The sequence below is a fragment of the Perca flavescens genome, chromosome 11 (assembly GCF_004354835.1).
Source record: "Perca flavescens isolate YP-PL-M2 chromosome 11, PFLA_1.0, whole genome shotgun sequence".
Taxonomy (NCBI): domain Eukaryota; kingdom Metazoa; phylum Chordata; class Actinopteri; order Perciformes; family Percidae; genus Perca; species Perca flavescens.
In genome coordinates this window covers 20,764,731-20,786,003 of record NC_041341.1, presented here as the reverse complement: position 1 = coordinate 20,786,003, position 21,273 = coordinate 20,764,731, and the positions used below count along the sequence as shown (strand labels likewise).

General features: G+C 41.5%; 1 protein-coding gene across 1 annotated transcript; it reads right to left on the bottom strand.

Annotated features, from left to right (window-relative positions):
* Positions 1–115: 115 nt before the first annotated feature.
* On the bottom strand, positions 116–19,712 carry LOC114564517 (calcium-binding mitochondrial carrier protein Aralar1). The gene is made up of 18 exons (XM_028591899.1): positions 19,493–19,712; positions 18,992–19,045; positions 16,684–16,826; positions 15,299–15,414; positions 14,483–14,622; positions 13,000–13,146; positions 12,095–12,233; positions 11,093–11,186; positions 9,817–9,901; positions 8,503–8,584; positions 7,081–7,239; positions 6,017–6,069; positions 5,718–5,798; positions 3,160–3,300; positions 1,153–1,291; positions 684–842; positions 444–534; positions 116–356 (listed from the first exon to the last, which is right to left on the bottom strand). The coding sequence occupies exons 1-18, from the start codon at positions 19,502–19,504 to the stop codon at positions 152–154; spliced, it is 2,040 nt and encodes a 679-aa protein (XP_028447700.1). The 5' UTR covers positions 19,505–19,712; the 3' UTR covers positions 116–151.
* Positions 19,713–21,273: the final 1,561 nt, after the last annotated feature.

Sequence of the window (21,273 nt, the reverse complement as noted above, 5' to 3'; positions counted from 1 at the left end):
AGAAAATGCAATAAAGCCATACTCATGCAGCATTCAAAGTAAGACAACCGCTCAAATGTATTCAATTGAAACGTGGCTCAGTAAAACCATGTTGGAGGAAACATAATGACCGGAGGAGCATGCAGCCCTCGCAGGCACGATGAGTGACGCTTTATGAAGCCTGTGGCTCCGTTTTGGGCACCGCTGGTTTGATTGTCCCCTCTCCAGAAGGCTTGAACTTGGGCAGGTGCAGACCAAACTTTCTCTCCACGCCAGCAAAGGTTGCAGCAGCCAGATGGTAGCCGCCTACGTGGTCTGCCGTCACAGAGGGAAGGTCCATCAGGGGTTTCGGAGTGGGCTCAGAGCCGGCAGGGCGACTGAGGAGAGAGTCAGATTAGGGTAAGATGCATTTCTTGACACTGACGAGAGGTACGTACTTGTGCAAACCGTGTTCAAGTACTTACTGTCCTCCGAAGTCCAAGTAGAACCATCTCTGTAACAGTTCATATGTCACCAGCGTTACACCAAACTGCGGTGAAGATCTGAAGACGCGAGCTAAGGGAAGATAGTTTGAAAATTACAATGTGGGATTTAATATTTTTGTGGTTGCCTTCTCGACAATTACAGCCACCACAGCGAGCCTCATTTTCCAGTCATGAAACCACTTAATGGACTGTTGAGTGTGTGAATATGTGTACATTTACCTCCTGCACCCTTCCAAAAGGCCCTGAAACCTTCCTCCATGAGGATCTTCCTGAAGCAGTCAATGACTCCGTTGTATGTCGTCTGGCCTGCTCTGGCCGCTACCTGGAGCCTGGTCTTGATGACATCAGCAGGGGTCACCAGCGAAGCCGCTGGTACACCTGAAGAAACGTTTCACAACAAACATAATGAAGTGCTTTCACTATGCACACATGGGTGTCACATCCTGACATCCCTGCTGCAGCATCATGCAGGGCATGAAATGTGTGTGTGTGTGTGTATATATATAGCTGTATAGTGTGATATGACAAAAGCACTGTATATATACAGCCAGGGTATTGTGAGATTCAACGGATGGAGAAAGCACAAACGAAAGAAAACCAAAATGCATTTCTTGGAGCAGACAATGTGACACATCCCACGATTAATATTGGATGTCCACAGATGGTGAGCTTTCCAGATGTTTGTTACCTGCAATAGCTCCAGCAGTGAGCAGCTGTAGTGCCCCAAGCCTTCCGTCCTCGTCTGCCAATTTCTCCTTGGTGTGGGCATAAACAGGAAAGTAGATGGCGGAGAAAGGGATGTCACGCAGGAAGCATGCTTTGGCTCCCTAACAGAAAAAAAAGATACATTTGAAATATATATACGCCATGACCACATTCAGTCACGGGCAGAGGCAGTGGTTGAAGAGGTTTGTCTTGAGGATTAAGTGGTCTGGGAGCCGTCCTATTCAACCTACGGGGGGCTTAAGTGTTGATGATGGAGCCAAAGAGCCCCCAGGCAGCGCTGCCTCTAGAGAGAGATCCAACACACACACACACACACACACACACACACACACACACAGAGAGCACAGACATGGGCCCCAGTGTGCTAGGTTCTTCTGCCAAGAGGAAGTCAGCTTTTTTACTTTTTAACAAGCCACACACTGTCTGCTACTCATTAAAATATGGAGTATGAACACATGACTGGAGCAGTAAGTAAACCCACAAGGATCTGGAAAAGGAGCAGTAGCAGAGCGTAATCCCTCACTAATTTGCTGTTGGTTGTTGGCCACAGCTCCTTTTTGCATGTTTAACGCTGTTTTGGAAAATTGCAAACAGTCAGCAAAAAGACTGTTTGATCTTCAAATTTGTGATTCTGACTCTCCATAATCTCCATTATGTCTATGTACACACACACACACACACACACATTTGTTCAAATACAGTAGTATTTCATCTGTGCATCATTACAGGAAAAAAACAGGAAAAAACATCAAATCATATGTAATATACAAAAGTACTGTATTTTACTTTTGTTACTTTACTCTTTTATTTAACGCCATGTAAGAGGGAAATATTTCACTTTTTACACCACTATATTTACTGTATTTGACTGCTACAGTGATTTGTTTTGCTGTTTATTATTTTTTCACATCACAAAAAATATGGTTATCTTAAAAAAATAAGCAGTGTTAAAAATTAACGTACCCCAGGCGCCCATATATATAGGTTTACTCCTCGACGCAGCAGCTGCGGGGTTTGACTCTGACCTGCGGCTCTTTGCTGCATGTCATTCCCTCTTTCTCTCCCCTTTCATGTCTTCAGCTGTCCTGTCAAATAAAGGCCTAAAATGCCCAAAAGATAATCTTTAAAAAAAAGAAGATTAAAGTACCCAACACTATACCTAAAAGTAACTCCTTAACCTATTACCACATTAAAGTTAATGCGCCATTAATAATAATCCAATAAAAGCAGTTAGGACTGCTAAAAGATTATTTTTTGGGCATTTCAGGCCTTTATTTGTACATGACAGCTGAAGACACAAAGGGAGAGCGAGAGGGGGAACGACATGCAGCAAAGGGCCGCAGGTCAGATTCGAACCCGCGGCTGCTGCTTTGAGTAGTACACCTCTATATAAGGGCGCGTGCTCTACAAGGTGAGCTACCCAGGAGTCAAAAAAAAGAAGAGTACTTTTACTTACGTACATTGTCCTGATAATACTTCTGTACTTATTTAAGGTGTTTTTCTGCATGGAGGAACTTTACTTGAGATTAAGTGCCATTACATTGTGGTATTGCAACTCTTACTTAAAAGTAGAGCTCACATGTTTAGTTGATTAATCACAATCAAATTAATCTGCAACTATTTTGACGAATTGTAGTTAAAAGTAATTCCACCTTAATTGTGTGGATTTGCTGTTCTGTGTCTTTTGTGAAAGTAAATTTAATCTCTGTTTGGACAGTTGATTGGACCAAACAAAACATCTGAAGACGTCACCTTTGGCTTTTGCATTTTTACCTTTTCTTATTTGTAGATTCATGTCTGAAAATGTCTTACACCAAACTTTTTCAATAGTTACTATAAATACTGAGGTGAACAATAAATAAACTCCCCATGTTTTTTTAGTATTGTGTCTCAGGAACAGTGCCCTTGTATGACAGTGAACAGAGGTTGATGCTGCAGACGTAACGGTGCTGCAGAGGTGCTGACCTACCTTGTAGAGGCCAAAGAAACCCAGGTCTCTCACAACACTCAGGGCTTTGACCCTGGGGCCTGTGGTGATCTCTCCAGCCACCTGCAGACGGATCTTAACAATCTCCAGAGGATTGGTGAAAATCACCTGGGAAGCTCCAGCCTGCAGGATGCAACAGGACAAAGAAACAGCTGATGAGGGTTTTTTTTATGTGCAGATTTAGATTTTCTAAGATTTAGTGAGGTTACACATCTGAGGGGTGAACTTTGGGTGAACATGTAATGATGTGTAAGCATTTCTCCCTAGTAGAAGTTTTCTAATTATCTCAGTAAACTTCAGCACAAAAGGCACTCCCCACCCCCCACGCCCCCCCCGATCTGATTTCATATAGTAAGAGCGGCCTTGACAGGAGGAGGAAAAAGCAGGCATTGATAGAGGAACAACTGGGGTCAGAGTAGAGCAGGCTTAGGGTGAGGAGAAAACCCGGCTCATGGTTGGGAGGCTCTGACCCTGGCACCAGCCCTCTGCCCCCTTGCCTCCCCTGAGGCACCTCCTGTGGCAGGGTGAGCGGCCCAGCCTGGCCTCGCCCCGCACACTTCCCCAATTCACCCCCATTCCCAGGGGAGAGCGCTGAATCACCCGGACGGCTCAGGGTCTGGGCACGCAATGCCCTAAAGGCACGGCACCCTCTGACTCAGGCACATTTATCACCCTCCCCAAATCTAATCAGGCCCCAGGATGGCTGCTGGTGACATTCAGGGCAAGGGTCTTATCTGTAAACATCCGAGCAAAGGTCTAAAAAAAGCTCTAGCACATTTAGTCATTTTCAAAGTGCAGGGGGAATATCCGCTGCTCTGAAGATTGATGCATTGGTCCCGTCTCTTTTATCTTCTCCAGTTCTCTCCTCTGATGGGAGCAATAATTTAACAAGCTGTCAGATTAACCAGACTTTTAACTTTTATCAAACAAGATGAGGATATCATCCAATTCATATAAACAAATAAATCTACATGCAGGCCATAGAGGGGATGTATCCTGAGCAGTTTACATTCTGTATTGGAAACATCATCCTCGTTGTTCTGTGTGGGGACCTGCACTGTGACCACGCCTCAGGTATGTCCTGCGTTGTCAAATTCAATCACACTGAGTGAGACCCAGCTTCATTCAGGACCCTTCAGGGCCTCTTCCTACAATTACACCCTGACAGAGGTCACAACCCCGCAGACCCCGCTCCTCTGTGAGCAACCTGCAGGCTCTGCTGCGAAGCTGGCCTGTTTCACTTCACCACAGCCAGTGGAGAGACAGAGTGAAGGAATTACATCTTTAATCTAGTGCTGCGCTCAAAGGATGTTAGTACATTGCAATTTGGCCAAGATTTCTTTTTAATAGTCCAATTCAGAGGATTAAGGGATGAAACTGTTAACGGTTAGTCATGAAGGATGCCAAAAAACACTGTGACATAAGAAGCTGAGTAATTATGATCTCTCACACAAAGTAAAAATAAATAAGTGATTACTGATGGATTTGTTTTTTAAATGTGAAGCAAAAAGATTTCTTTTTTTTTAATTACCACAAAATAATCTGGTAAAATGTGTCTGGCTGAAACGCAAAAAATAAATTAGTTCAGTTCACCTGACCTGGTATGATTTTAGGGTGAAAACATACAAAACTTGTAAGTACTTTGTGTATATAGTCAGTGTAACTAAGTACATCTACTCAATTACTCAATGTGAGGTATTTGAGTATTTCCAATTCAAGCTACGTTATTACTTTACTCCACTACGATTCAGAAGAAAAAATAATTCCACTACACTTCAGTATACTTATCCTACAGTTTTAGTTTCTAGTTACATACAAAACATACGAAGAACTTATAAATCATGATGAATATTGTTACAGATTTATCTACCCAGTACGTGAAATTGTGTAAACCTCGACCAACTACAACAATTAAATGCCACTTACACATTAATGCATCAGAAATAAGCATCCAATAACACAACATAATATATAATACTATAACACTCACAGGGGGCTTTTTTCTGTTATGAGAACTTTTAATTTTGATACTTTAAGTACATTAAGCTAATAATACTTAAGGGACATTCTCATTGCAGTATTGCTACATTTACTTAAATAAAGGATCTGAATACGTCATCCACCGCTGTATGCAGTTATTTGATTTGCCTGTTAACAAACAGCTAACAAACCTGCAGATACTTAAACATTTATATCAAAATGTTAAACATTCAACATCCAATATGCAGTATCTAAGATGCTTCCATGTAGTTTGATTGATCCTGTACTTCCCGATAAGCTAAAATAATTACCCATCTTATACTGTAAGTGAACAAGCAAGTTGGTTGTACACAAACATTTCTATTAAAATGTAGGAGTTAAATTAGTAGTAGCATTAAACGTGAACAATATAACAGTAAAAGACTAAAGATTAATAAAATAATAATTTCCACATTAATTACTTTACATCATGTATATTTTTCATAAGTTGTAGGTGTTTTTACTTGGCATTGAGTTCATCTACAGACTGAATTTAAAAAGATCACTAAAGTAATGCTTACACATCCACCAGCGAGAATCTCTGCAGGCAGAGGGATGGTATTATCTTGTGTGGTGAACTTGTCTCTGATAAAATCATTCATCTGGAAAAAAAAAAATGGGGAAGAAGACATCAAGAAAAAAGGCAGATGAGACACAATCCCAATCTTGATAGCAGGGCATTAATGTTAACTTGTGGTTGCAGTCACAGCTTGATTGCGAAGAGTGCGTTTCTTCTGCGCTCTGTGTGTGTTTTTTATTCACAGTGAATCATTTGGAGCAACTTTCTGAACACTCTGAGCTACACAGTGGAATGACTTGCCGTGAGTTTGATAGCTTTCTCCGGGGCAACGCCGATGAGCTGCGGGAGCAGACCTGCAAAATATTATTCATAGATACCATTAGAATACCTGACAGAGAGAGAGAGAGAGAGAGAGAGAGAGAGAGAGAGAGAGAGAGAGAGAGAGAGAGAGACAAAGCCCAGTCCAAATGAATGCACTTTATTTTTTTTTTATCTTTGCTGACTGAATACATCCACTGACAGCTAGAACAATGTAAGCTGCAGGGTTCTTGTGTGCGTAAAACAAACCCATAAATATTTACAGATGTGGCTGATACATTTGATGCACCACAACACAAAGGTTCCATTGAAAATGAACAAAAGTCCAAAAATATGACACTGCTGGTGCGTATGGGATCAGCATTGTTGAGGCCTGATCCCACTGTTAGTGGGGAACAGAGAGAGCTGTGTGGTCACGGACAAGATCGGGGGGGGCTGGGTGCTACGGTGGCGATAACCGCCATACTGTTTCACCGTCTGTCCTTCATCAGGCCAGATAAACTTCTGAAGGAGCTGCTGAGTGACTGCTGCTGGTATGCAGCCAGAAAACAGCCGAGCGTGTCTGTCTCGGAGTCAATCTCCCTCTTATCATGTGCAAGTAAGGAAGAAGGAAGGCATAGGGAAGCAGATCAGAGCAACAAAGAGCTGCAGTGGTTGAGGTAGCAGTAGATGGCAGTCTTGACTTCCTTCATATGAGCAGACCGAGGGTAGAAGTGTTGTATATCACTAAGCCTTCAGCACCATTATCACTCTCCCGGGCAGAGGCACATCAGACACTGCTACTACATGAATTCTGCTGGTCATTTTCCTCGGGGAGCTCTCCCAGGTATTGAGATAATGAAAACGCGACCCCTGGGTGTTGCTTTATTCACTGTTGAACAGGGAGGGCAAAGGTTTCTGGTATCAATTAGTAAACCATGCTGCTGATATTAGCACACTGACAGCTCCTAATGCTTTCCCATCTGATGGTTTGTTTTGCACGAGAGCCATATGTTGGCCTGCACACAAATTTCCTTTTAAGCACTATAAAATCTGTAAAGAATTACCTCTGTAGAATCCGAAGAAGCCCTCATAACGGAGCACTTTCTTCGCACAGTCGAAGCTGTTCTTGTACATCAGTTCTCCTACAAAGGAGCCTGTGGAGCGTTGGTTCTGCATGCGCGTCTTCACCAGGTCGATGGGGTACACAGCCGTGGCGCCGGTCGCTACAAGACACACACATTTGTCACTGGTTAAAACTTTTGTTTTCTAGAAACTTTAGGCAGCGTTTCTCAGCACGTTGACATGTTACAAATGATGTTTGTATGGTTTTCTTCGACACATACTTATAACTGTGAGGATTAAGGCTGCAACTAATGCTAATAATTCTTTTTCATTTCTTGATTAAATGTTTTGTCTATTAAATGTCAGTGTCACAGAACCCAAGTTGGCATCTTTCGATTCCTTATTTGTCCAACCAACAGTCCAAAGCTTAAAGATGATCAATATAATATTATATATGAGAAAGAAAAAAAGCAAATCCTCACATTTGAGAAGCTGAAACTGGTGAATATTTGGCCTTTATACTTGAAGAATGACTGGAACGACAAAGTTAATTTATATATTAATTCATTTCCTGTTGCTCGACTATTAGATTTAATCATCTTTTCAGCTCTAAAATAGAATTTTTGAGCTCTTGGGCAGTTCTCTTGGTACATATAAGCCATCTTGTCACCCTAATTCATTTGTTACTGTCTTAAACACTAGTGTTGTACCATGACAATTCTGCAGATATGTTTGGGGAGGGGTTGTTTAATGATCACTAAGAAATAATTAGAGGTGTGTTTGTGTATAAACTATGACCAAACTGTTATTAAGCCGAGAGTAGGAAGTCTGGTAACTGTGGGAAAACTGTTTGGGGAGGCAATGCTGCAGCAGGTTGCACTAAACTCCTGCTCTCAGCTTTACTTGCCTTATCTTGTCTGACATCAAAGGCTGCTGTAATGACTATTCTCTCAAACATGCAAACAGCTCGGTCAGCACAGAGGCTGGGTGAGTAACAGCTCATTATCGGCAATTTCACCACCCGCCTCATAATATATACTGTGTGTCGTTTGGATCCTGCCTGAATTGGCCACTGGTGAAGAGGATTTCATGTTTGGGGAAAGCACACACACACATATGGGGTCAGAGTGTGTTCCTATCTGAGGGGCAGTTATGTCAGACGTTCCTTGTATCAGTTCCTTCCAGTGTAATTAGACGGAGATTCCAGAGAGTGCGGTTCCGGAAGATTTGTGTCATTCCAAAGCTCCGACTCCAACGACAGCCTGGAGCCACCGGTGGCACGGCAGCACAATGCCGGAGCCTCACATCACAACCCCTCTCCCATGCAGCACAATGGCCGGCCCCGGGGCCTCAGAGCGCCAGTCTGGCCGGCTAAGGTTACCCCTCGGGCGGGCCGGGGGCTCTGCTGCAGACATGTCACTCACCTCCAGCGATTGAGCCCAGAGAAAACCTGTAGCCAGACTCTGCAGCCTGGAGCCAGATGGGCCGAGACGTTTCGTGAGCATGCTGTATAGGAGAAAAAGACACCAGTGGTCAAATGAATCTGGAGAAAGACGGGTGGGGGGGGGAGCAAAACACTAACCATGAATCGGCTGGCTATTAAACTATAGCGAACCAGATACATTGTGGAAAGAAAAATTCCATAGTACTCAACATTGGAGGAAGGCGATGGAATGTGGACATGTCATGTAACGTCTAATTCATCATCAGCCAGTATTAAATGTCACAGACAGACCAGCTCTGATACAGTAAATGACTGTGTGAACTTGTAGCCGAGTTTTCCACAAATGCTGCATGTGGGAGGCTGCAAGCTGAAGGTTTTATTTTGTTTTAACAACAAAGTATATTTTCTCACTTATCTACTTGATCTCTGGATTGGTGTTTGATGTTGAAAGCGGAGCCCCTTTGTTTTCACTGTGGTGCAGGGGAACAAATTAGCCCCACTGGCCTTTTCCATGTACAGATAAGTATCTACATGAACAGTACACAGTCCGAGTGAGACTCTGTTAAAGTATGTGTGTGCATGTCGAGGCGGAGAGTAACTTCTCCCAGACCAGATGAGTAGAGCAGATCAGTCTTTTCCTCTTCCCAGATGCTTCCACCGAGGGTTGCATGCTAACGAGAACAAGGTCTTGATCAAAGGGTTTAAACAATTAGCCTACTTCCACTAAAGGGCAGGCCAGAGAATTGCAGCATCCCCCCCAAAGGAATCAAGTTCCAGACCTCTGAGGGAGTCCCAGGAGCATGAGTGGCCTGAAAGCTCTGACCACAGCCTGATATAGAGCCGTGTTATCCGGTGGAGGCAGGAACTATTTTGTTCTCCCACATCCACCTTGACTCCCACTCCTCTCCTGCCATTAGCAGACTTTTCTAAAGGCTCCTAAAACTCCTCAAGCCCCACACTGATAAAAGCCTCTTATTAGCGCCTAAGATGTGTGATTCAAGCTCATGTGTATGTGCAGGTATACTGAATAAAAGGGGGAGAGCCTTTCATGGAGAGGTGCAAGGCAACAATCCATTCCTCTTCTATAACTACAGTATAATTGGTGTACTTTTATCTGGGAGTTAAAGTAATGCACTTCACAAGGGAAGAAAAAACATGGGCACTCTGCTAATTCAGCAGCGGAACATTCTCCCTTTTCAGCTCCTTTCTGAGAAGGAAGCAGAGTGAGAAGAGGAAAAGGCTTTGATAAAAGGCAGGAGGATGTGAGGTGTATTAGAGGAGTCAATCAGGCTACCTGTCTCTGGACTTCTGGTAGGTGGTATGGCATGGCTCCTTCCTCCAACGGGGCTATCCTCTCGATGTCTGCATGGTTCAGCCGCCTTAACACACAACAGCAGGGGAGGGAGGGAGTTAGGCCAGGAAAAAGCAGAGAGCCCTGCATCTCCTTCGAGCAGCAGCCAGTGATGTAAGATTTTCCATGGGCTTTTTACTGGCATATAACTTGAAGTTACTGCAACTTTAATTTAAGATTATATAAACAACAGGCAAACAAAGCTGGATGAGTCGGGATGAGTGCCCGTGGCCCAACAAGTAAATGAAAGAGTTTTGTTACTAAATGTTTGAGACACAAATATTCCCCACTGGCTTGATGCATCATAAAGTCTGTATCCATGTTTTATGTTTGTCTTGTAAATCAGCCAGTGGAGCCACTGTTGTTAAACCGAATGAGCAATAACTTTATCTTTACAGCCTATAAACAGACCTGCAATGTATTTATTCCATTCATGGTGGAATACAAAAATAACACGGTTTTGTATAAATGTTTTCAATTGAATTGTGTGCCTTTTTCACTGAAAGTCTAAGTATGCGTGTATAAATATAAATAATTCAAAAAAAAAAAAATCCTTTTAAAATATTTGATAGTCTACAGACATATATGAGACACTGTGTAAAAGCCCCACATCAGCACTTTCAACTGGCTCTCTTGGCTTCTTTCTACGAGATATATAAATAAAGCTATGTTACTTTAAATAAAACATGTTCAGTGTATTCACAGCTAAAGGTACTTTATTGTCACATACACATACATGTAGCTAAATTCATTCTCTACATTTAACCCATCCATCAAGGGAGCAGTGGGCAGCCATTTACAGCGCCAAGGGACCAACTCCAGATCTGAGCCAGTGCCTTGATCAAGGACACTGACTGGAGAACCTAGTACATGTTTTTTGATGGTGGGGGAAACCGGAGCATCCAGAGGAAAACCCATGCAAACATGGAGAGAACATAAAAACTCCACACAGAAAGGCCCAGAACGACCTGGATTTCCTTTATTTATTTCATTAATTTAAAACAAATGCAACAACAGCATTTAACATGAATGAAAAGGAGCAGAAAGAAGTAAAACTTATAATGTCTGCCCCCTATTTATAATGTCTGCCCCCTATTGAACCCAGAACCCTATTGCTGTGAGGCCACAGTGCTAACCATTGGGCCACCATGCTGGAGTTTATCTGATTAACAGACAAACTCCAGAGGGTTAAAATTTCCGGAGTGATTCAGAATCTTACCCGGAGTGAGAGTGGAGACCAACGAGCTGGTACAGGATGTCAATCTCCATCGGAGTGATTTGACCAAACTTATTTGCAACATGAACAAACTCCTCTACAACGCAATAAAGAGAAGAGAAAATTAAAGGATGCAAACAGGACTTTAGGAAGCTTAGGGGTTAGCCATGTCAGGGATTTTCTACAGCAGGCTAGTATCAAATAATATTTGCAAACACTGTTGCTTGTTTGTTTTAGTGTTATTGTGGATGCTTGCTGCTAAACAGGATATTTAAAGGGGATTACAGAAATATATTTAAAACCATTAACTCAATTCTATATGTGCCTGGAGTACACTAACTGAGCATGCACTCTCTCAGCAGCACCCTGTGCCACTCTTTTATATGTGCTTCATATGTGTCTTTTCTGTTGCCTGCTGAGAAGCTCCATTACCATCAGGTGGTCTTTCTCAAAGCAAACCTAATGGTATTTGTTGAAGGAGGGAAAGAGTTAGTTATTCACTTCCCCCACAAAGACCTTCCTGTCAGGTCCAAGGATTGCAACCTTAGTTACAAGCCTGCTTCTCTGATCTCAACTACTGCAATGATATACTTTTGTGTGACTGACAGAAGACATGTGAGTTTTTGCTTTACACTCAATCTGATGTTCGGTAATACAAATAACAACAATTATTTGCAAATACTATTTGCCTCAGATCTTTTCTAGAAGGAGGAAACAGGGAGAAAGAAGAGGAACAGTCTACAGTTTACATCTCAATGGGAAACACAATTAGTAGCAGATGTGACTGACAGTACCACTATCAGTTACACAGGTCTACATGGAGGAGGTGATCTGATTACCGGGTTAAAAATGTTCATTTACCTTAGTAATTTAGTTCTACAGTAAATGTTCCCTGTGTTTTCTCTCACACCACTCTGTCAAGAAAGTTAAGACATCTTATTACAGCTACATTTTATATCACATATGGAACATGACTCATTTCAGTGATGTAGGTCTCAGGTGTACCTTTGGTCACAAGTGTGTCTTTGTGAGTGCCGGCGAGGGTGCTGTAAATCTTGCGGACCAGCTCCATGTTGTTGAGGAGGGAGTTGAAGGCATTGAAGTAGGAGAAGCTCACCATGTGGGAGGTGCTGCCTCCTGCAGCCTGGAGAAAGATCCAAAGTATATCAATGCTTCTGTATGGGAAGGCTTCACCTGGATCTTATTATATTCTCTTTAATCCTCCTTGCTCTGCATAATGACCACAGTACTTTTACTAACATCAAGGATGTCCAAGCTCACTGTAGACCCACTGGATCCTAATAAAATCCCATTAAGGGCAAATTTGTGATTCGTTATATTGGGCTACATAAATAAAATTTATAAAAGATTGTAAAAAGATATTTTTACAGATTTTTTGGCCACTTTGGGGCAGCGGAAACAAGTTGTAAACACAACATTGTTACAGCGAACTTGTTAGCAAACAGTAACTTATTTATACATCCAGAAATAATGGGGAAACATTATCTTTCATTCATTTGGAATTGTGTTTCAGGCCATTTGATGAATGTTAGTCCAATATTTACTCTCTTTTAGCTACCCTTTTGGTCTCTACCAAGTCCTGAGGGAAATATCTGTCTCTTTAGCTGCTAAATGCTCCACTAAGTTCCCCAGATAACGGCTAACTGTGTCTGTCTGCTGCTGGGCAGATAGTGTACCATGGGTTTTTAGAGGTTTTTAGCTGAAAACAGCTGCCTGATGCGGCCAAAAACCATGTTATGAGAGCGGTGAGAGTGAAACAAAACACTAAAGTTGTGGGCTGGAGAGCTAAACAATGCGCTGAAACTTGCTATAAAGTTCTGTATTCGAAAGAAAATGTTGATTATAGCCGCTTCAAATGTTAGGTGTGTAGAATTTTTTCTTAAACTCACTGAAACCAGGTTCTCCTCTACAAATGGAGTCAGCATGTGATGTCGAATGGTGGCCATGATGTCGCTGAAGTCCAAGGCAGTGATGGTGCCAATTTTCTTCTTGTCTTTTTGTGCAAATGCCTGGCGGGCATGCTCCAACTGCAGCTCCTGCAGCAACACACACACAAAGAGAGGAGGTCAAGCTGTTAGCTGACAAAAGAGGCAAAAAAATGTGTTTCTGTAATGAGGAGCATTGCATTACAAGGGAACAGAGAAATAGAACTTTCGAGGATGAAAGTGTAATAATGTCAGTGTTGGACAGATGTGAAAGTCATCAGATGTGACAGTGTTAGACACTGGGTTTTGTAATCACCACCGTCTCTCTGGAGACTAATGGAAACCATGTCCCGAGAAGTCTGATCCCGGAGCCGAGCTGAGTTGTTGGGGAGGCGGCCGGCAGGTGTGTCCGCAGGAAGATGATTTAATATGACAAGCATGCAATCAGATGGGGATGTGGGGGAAGGCTGACCTCGGGTCAATGTCTGCTGTCAAAGCTCATCGCATACAACCAGAGGATCACAGAGCAACGTCACTGCAATATTCGGCTGATACTTCATCTTTACACTCTGGTTCGGATAAACTAATCAGTGGATTGTTGCTGGAGATTCATTCTCACAATGTTTGCTGATTATATTGTTGAAACTCAAAACTCATGATGGTACTTTGTCGCCTTACAAACATTATAGTTTTCAAGCCTACAAATGCTCTACCTTGTCTGCACTCACTGACGTTTCACGTCCAGCCAAATACTGCAACAACCACAAGGTGGCAGAGCCAAGACTGAAAATCTAAAATCTAATCTACACATCTGATCTGTACTGTTTTGTATTTGAAGTAATACTCAGTTACAAGAAATGAAATGTGTTTGGACATGACAGAAAAACAAGACAATAATAATGATTGATGTAAATTTAATCCTGCACACACAAGAGTCCTTGGTGTAACGGTGGGAAGCCCTAGTCAAGTATGATAAACCACAAAGTGCTCTGAGGGATCCCACACTGCAAAGCAGCCTGTCTAACTCTCGGACCACCCAGCTTCTGCCTAAGACCACAGCCCTCGACTCCAAACCAGGTTCCTCCCCGAACGTACTGCTGGTGCTCATTTAACAGCACAGAGGTCCCAGTGAGATACAGGCAACAACCAGTAAAGCAAAACAACAACGTTAAGTGTCTTAATGGCACGCTGGGCTACTGCAAACCACTAGAACAGCTGACGAGATTAAACACTATAGATGCAACACCACAACTCCATTTATCTTAAGAAATCATATATGGCATGTAGTTCAAGTTACGTCATTACCATTTGTCCCTCAGCAGGATGAAAATGCCTCACCACGGGATGAAGGTGATCATTATGAATGGTTTCACATTGCTTGTCTGTAACAATTGGCACAAGTTTGTCAAGCAGCTAAAACCGATGATTGTATAGATCAAATATATACCTGCAGAAACTGGGTGAACTCTGTGTAGCTGAGGTTCTTGTTTCTTTCATGGCCAAAGTGTAGCCTGATGAACTCACAGTCCCAGTTGAAGGGAATGTGGTGATGAACTGTGGTCTGGCTGAAGATGTCACGTACATTCTCTGGAAGAGTGAGACATGAGTGAGCAATAACATGACACAGAGGGAAGAACATGCAAGATGCAATTGTAACATCCATCTCACGTCCTCATTCCATGTGTAGAGAACCTTGTTAAAGTAGAGGAAATAGTCCATTTGGACTGCACAGCTGAATAGGCTGTTTGACAGTCCCACTCTTTCCATCCAGGAAATTTTCTTTATAAGCACTGCCCTCAATTTCAGTCTCCTTTATGGAGGCCCATTGCGCAGACAGAGTATAGCAGCAGCTTCTTTGTAAGACTCTGTATCTCTTGGTTTATCACATGCTGGATTTATTTCTCTGCTTGTCAGATGGAGCTGGTTATAATGTGATATTCCTCACAGCTCGCTTGCTGTCCTGCCTTGAGATGAGACTTGCTGCTAGCATAGGTAATACATAAAAATGAGATGGCCCCTACATATATTGGCAACACATGCTTTAGTAAGAATAGCACTTGCAACCCACAACGTTTGAACATTTGAACTACAACAAAAAACTCCTTAAATATCTATTATTATCTACATGAAGTACAACATCCTTCTAATCATTCTAATATGATGGTGTTTAAACTACACTGTATGTATATAACATGATGCTTAGTCCCCTGTAGTTGAGCATGACATGCAACCCCCACACCAGCGTGCATCTCCATGTACATACCAAATGAGATGTTCCCTGTGCCAGTCTTGTCAAACAACTGAAAGGCTACTATGAACAGGGCGTCTGGGGCACATAGGACTGACTCAAAGGCCTGAAACTCCTGGAAAGAGATCAGTCTGTTTGGACAAGAAAAAAAGAGTGCTATCAGAACAAAGTATCTTTGACACAATTACCAAAAACAAATTCTGAATAAATACTGATTGACAAATGGACAGCAAGCAAATGCAGTAATGTGACCATACACCTTTTTTTCAGCTAAGCTTCAAAATTCATTCTTGACCTTGGAAACAGCATTGGAACACATTCATTTCACCAACGCCAACAAGGTCCATTTAGCAGCTCTTCTGGAGCTTTCAATCATATAATCTTCATCTGCATCACTGGATTTTAAATTGATCAGCTGTAGGTGTAAAACTGATAAAGATACCTATTTACTCTAAACATTTAAATACATCATTCATCTATTTGGCACCTACTACACATGTTGGTGGCACACTGCTTCAGTGAATCTGAAGAATATTTAATCAATAGAGCACAACAGGTGGGCACTGGGAAGAAAACTGATTATATACAGATTATAAGTATAAGTGGGTGTCAAAGTGGCCTTAAAGGTTAATTGCTGCTTGATCATGTGATATCCAGATGGCTTGTTCACTTGAAAGCACCTTAAGAACCTGGTGAAACAGGAATACATGGTTTGCTTTGTGGTAAATACCCATAAAAGCTAAATTCACCTGGTTCTAAATGGATGGAAGCCAAAGGGCGCAAATTAGTTGCTTGTTGCAAAGTTTATTGGTGCAATAAATGTACAGGAATTTATGACACAAGTTCAGGAAACAACATAACCTATAATGACATAATGTACATACATTAAACACAACATAATCCTCACATAACAGCAAAATAACACTCCTGTGCACTTCCGTTAGTAAAGATTGACAAGCTTGTCGTCTTGTGTAATAATGCCCATTCATGTACTGTAGTATTGTGCTGACAGCATGTAATCTGCAAATTCCAGTTTCACTTGGTTTTTACATTGCTCTCAAGACAACAAACTATGACGTGTAATATTTACTTTTATATACATTTAAATAGCAGCTGCTACGAAACTGTCGCCACTGCTGGAGAAATGCCAAGATCATGTTGTTTACCAAAGGAGATGAAAAAATAGGACGGTCAATGTACAAAGAAATACTAAGAGGCTGTTTTTGACCAAAACTATTTATTACGGGTGACACTGGGAATTTAAGTGTGAGGAAACCTGCACCCCGAAAATTCAAAACAAGGTCTACAAAACATTCTTTGAGGAAATACAGTATTAACATAGCTCTGCATCAACAGAGGAATTCCACAGCAACTTCCCTTACATCACTGTAGGCACTCACCCATCTTTAGTCGTGTCAGCCACTCCAGCTATCAGCTCCACAGTTTTGGGATTATGCTGAGGCTGTGCATGCAGACCCAGGTAACTCTGTACAAAGTCGCTGGGGGTCATGTAATGCTCTCCATCCTCCACCACACTGGCATACTGCAGAGGAGACACAGACAGAGCAATAACCAATGTGGATGTCTCGTAACATATGTGAGTTTGGATTAGCAATCTGTAGGGTAGAACATTCATTGTGTGCATAGAGAATGATGTGGAATGCTGAAGGCAAAGAGAAATGAACCAACAAGTCTGTTTTTACGGTAGGTCTCTCGATTGGTATCTCTTTTCTTTGTGGCAAATAAAGTATTTGTATACAGTTTTCTATGCCATTGCATATAGGTCTCAGTTTACTGGGGCTACACAGTATTTTAAATGTATACAATGCTTTCCTGTATCCAATCATGATAGAATGTATTAAACAGTAACAGTCTCTTTCAAATCATTGTCATCCTTTGACTTCATGTAGGGGCAGAGATACATGTCTCCTTGCACTAAATACGACCATATCCATGTCATTAACAGATGAAGGAGATTCACTATTACACTTAAAAAGACAAATATCAGATACACAACTTGATATACAATATAGATTGTCCATGCTGTGCCCTGCACCTTTATAAATATGTCCTGTAATATATAACATGATTAGTGTTTTGATGATAGGGGAACAGTGTATAACTGTGTTTTAATATGTATTTATTCATGGAAGTACTACTCAGTGCCAGGATTCCTTCTCAGGAACAACCTGTTCTCACTCACACAGTTACACACATTTACACCTTGAAGCTGTCCAGTACAATCTAATGGCTCCACTGGAGCATTTGGGGGTTCAGGGTCTTGCTGGAGGGCACCTCTTCAGTTTATTCACTCAAATTGTATCCTGAACTGGGACCACCGATCACAAGACCACTTATCTAACCTTTAGGCCCCCACTACCAAACAATTTAAAATCAAAATATAATCATAATGCCATATTATATATATTGTCATACACCACATTTTCTGAAAATTAACTATTACCATTACCCATTTATGGATGCAGTCAGCAGATGAGAATGATTTTATTTGGCTAGTCTAGTGATTTAAATGTCTGAAAAATCAAGGTGCTTCATCGCATTAATGTAAAAATCCTGTGAGTCTAATATTAACGTAAATCAGTTATGCTCATTGATTTGCAATGATCTAAAGCAACCAGAGACAGTAGCTCCTGTTGTGAAAGGATACTTAGGTATAAACGGTACAGAAACATTTCTGACAGTTAACAAATTTCAGTTGTCTCACGGTATATGATATTGTCCTAACACCTGAACCAAATTTGAAATGATAAAATGCATAACACACAGTAACAATAACTTAATCAATAACCATCAACTCGCAAGCTTTGTGCTGCGACTCTGTTTCACTTGACTGAAGCAAAAACATGCACAGCCAAGACAGCGCTGTGCTAAACCTGAGATCTCAGTCAGGCTTTAAGACATAAGGTCATTTATAGAGCATGGGTTGGGTTTCAAGTTGGGACCAGAGATATCTCTGGAAACACATGGGCCACATGAACTGGCAACAGAAAGGCCACGCTCATGGGTGTGTGATCTTAGATACAGAGAAAGGGTGTGGGAGGAGACCTTTCTGCCAAGTGTTTTCAGGGCTACAATTCAATGCACTCTGCTGAATTAATGTTTTAAGTGAAAATATTAATTCCAAGCAATTTATTGCCACATTACTCCATCACATGATTTTGTGTATCAATTTACCCTCACAGTAGGCCTCAAGTAGTTCTTAATCAGATTATACAGGCAGTCCGAATGAGTTTCCAGCAATTAACTCTTCCACCTGAATATGCATTACAAATTAAGCAGCCCTCTTATAGTGAAGTCAAGAGATGTGGAGGGACCATAAGCCGCCTTATACCTAAAACAAAGTCCCTACTTTCAGGAACAAGTTATACTCCAAACAAGACATGTGGGGGTAAAGAAGCCTATAATGGCAGGGATTTTGAAGGGTAGCGGACAGAACGTGATGAGAAATCCAATGACATGCTGAAGATCAAAACACACATGAAGTCAAAGCGAGGGCGAGATTCTCTGTTGAAGCAGATCCAAAATTAGTAAAAGCATCTGTGTGACCTTTACTGAACTGTATCCCAATGGACACCACACAGAAACTACTCACTGACTGCAACATGACATGTAACACAGAGTTTCTGTATGTTCTGTGTTGTCGGTTAACGCTCCAAATGTTTCGGTTTTTGTGAGTAACAGTATTACCTTCAGAAAAATAGTCTTCAAGTCATGGGGGTCGGCTCTTTTTGTTGCTTGCACCTATAACACACAAGTTGGAATTTGCTGTAAAGAAAATTCAGTCAGAGGATGCCTAGCTTCTATAGCCTACCATATGTTCAATCTGTTAATCAATAAACTGAAGTTCAGACTGTCACTGTTTAGTTTTAAGCAAACGATCACAGACGACTGTAACAACAACAACAACAACAACAACACCATGCATGTGAAAATAACCGTAAATAAAACCGCTTCAAGTCAAGTCTCTCTCATTTACAAATGCAACAGGGGAAATAAATTACTGTCTCTGCGAGGCCGGCAGTGATGCGCCTATGTAAACATGCAGAAATACAAGAATGGGGGACTCCGCGGCATTTAAGCCAAGAGCTTCACACCCACGCGTCCGCAAAGACATGCTGTCCTCCATAGCCGACGGCCACATTACTGCCTTTAAAATTAATATCGGATAAGAAATATTGACGGAGTCACCTTGACCGCCATGCTGGGTGTGACGTCAGCTGCCGCGGACTAGCGCAGGCGCTGGGCAGGAGGATGACAGGACTGCCGAGGTCTGAGACACCAAATATATATTTAGCCAAGTATTGTCCTTTTCTGTCAGGGCGGTGAGACACAGGCTCCGGACAGAGACTTGGTCATCAGATGTGTGCAGTGTTACAGCGTTTCCTGTCGGCTCGGGTCACACGAGGACACGGTTCACTGATGCGTTCACTAAATGTGTTCCGAGTGATGTAACCTTAATGGTATAAAAAGAAAAAGGGTTTACCTTTTTTTTTTAAACTAGGAATATTTAGCTTCAGAATTTGTGTATTAGGCATTGTGTAATAGGACTGCGAATTATTATTATTATATATTTCCATTAGGCTATCCATATCTGATTTTTTTTTAATGTCTAGGCGATCGTTGTTTCGTCCATTAAATGTCAAAAAATAATTTGCCATAGTCCAAAGTGACGTTTTCACTTGTAGCCTATTGTTTAACCAACAGTAGATCTTCGGTTTACGATAAAAAGAGAGAAAATTAACTAGCCTTATTGTTTCAAATGTAGTAGCAAATTTGTGTGATTAATAAATTCAGGCAGGCTAGTTCGACACTAATATATTTACGTCATGAATTAAAATCCTAATACATTCATTTAATGGATTTGTTCCTTATTATTTTGTTGTGAGCAGAAATATGTTGTTTCAGTTTTGCTAAGTCAGACCAGGAATAGGCTATTTGAAATTCAAAATATTTTTAATTGTAGCCCTACTTAAAGTTATAATGTGTGTGTGTTTATTTTTTATTTTTTTTATTTTCCTGAACTCAATTTTTATACTATTTATAGTGGACATTTTTTCAGCAAAAGAAACTGTAATAGGTGTCGGGGTCCATCCCTGCAGGATTTACATTGCCTTCACATGTAGGCTACAGGGGGTTCAGGGGACTATGCAACATGTAATCCAGCATTACCGTTTTTAATTTTATCCAACTGATAGGCTATCAGCTCACTGAATCATAATTCACAAGCAAATTTTTGGAAGTAAAACAATAGCTAATCTGTTTATAACAGCTATCAGATAAATATAATGGAGTATAATGCACCATATATCTGTTTGATATACAAAATGGGCACCATGTGTTGAGTGAATGTAGTTTGTTACTTTCCACCTCTGCTTACAAATTTTGGCTGTTACATTTAACCCCACGTATGCCATTTCACCACATCATATGCTCACTTGTGAAATGTGGAAGTGACAGTGTGTGTCTTTTTTTCTCTCACTACATTCAAAACCACCAACCATATGATAAATGGCCAAACCACCACCTAAGCTACTGCAGCTGACCTGCATAGGGCTGGGTATCGGTACTCAATACCTTTAAGGTACCTAATGTATCAAGTACCTAATAACCCAGTACCAAATAGTATTGAATCTTCTCCAGTCAAACGACCTGCATGTGATCCTTTTTGTACCCGGATCTAGAAAAAAATGACTATTTGTATGGTTTCGCCCTCATCCTATCACAGCAAGTGTTCTATTTAATGCGACATGTAATTGGCCCACTACTGCTACAACCCATACAGTCTGTGGTGTGGTGATGTTGAGCACAGTGTAGCCTTTTTGATGGAGTTGCCAGTTCAGCTTGCAAAGATGCCACCAAAACATTCGAAAGTATGGGGAGGAGTGGTGGTGGCATTTTACATAACTAAATGCTTACATTCACATGATGGGTATCGAATGAAGTAGAAAAAAATCCAAACGGCTGTAGTT

What these genes read in the sequence shown, in the direction of transcription:
- LOC114564517 (XM_028591899.1), bottom strand. An exon ending in TACCAGAAGTCCAGAGACAG is followed by an intron (nt 8,585 to 9,816) that starts GTAGCCTGATTG and finishes TCTCCTATACAG; the next exon opens with CATGCTCACGAAACGTCTCG. An exon ending in TACTTGGACTTCGGAGGACA is followed by an intron (nt 357 to 443) that starts GTAAGTACTTGA and finishes CTCTCTCCTCAG; the next exon opens with TCGCCCTGCCGGCTCTGAGC.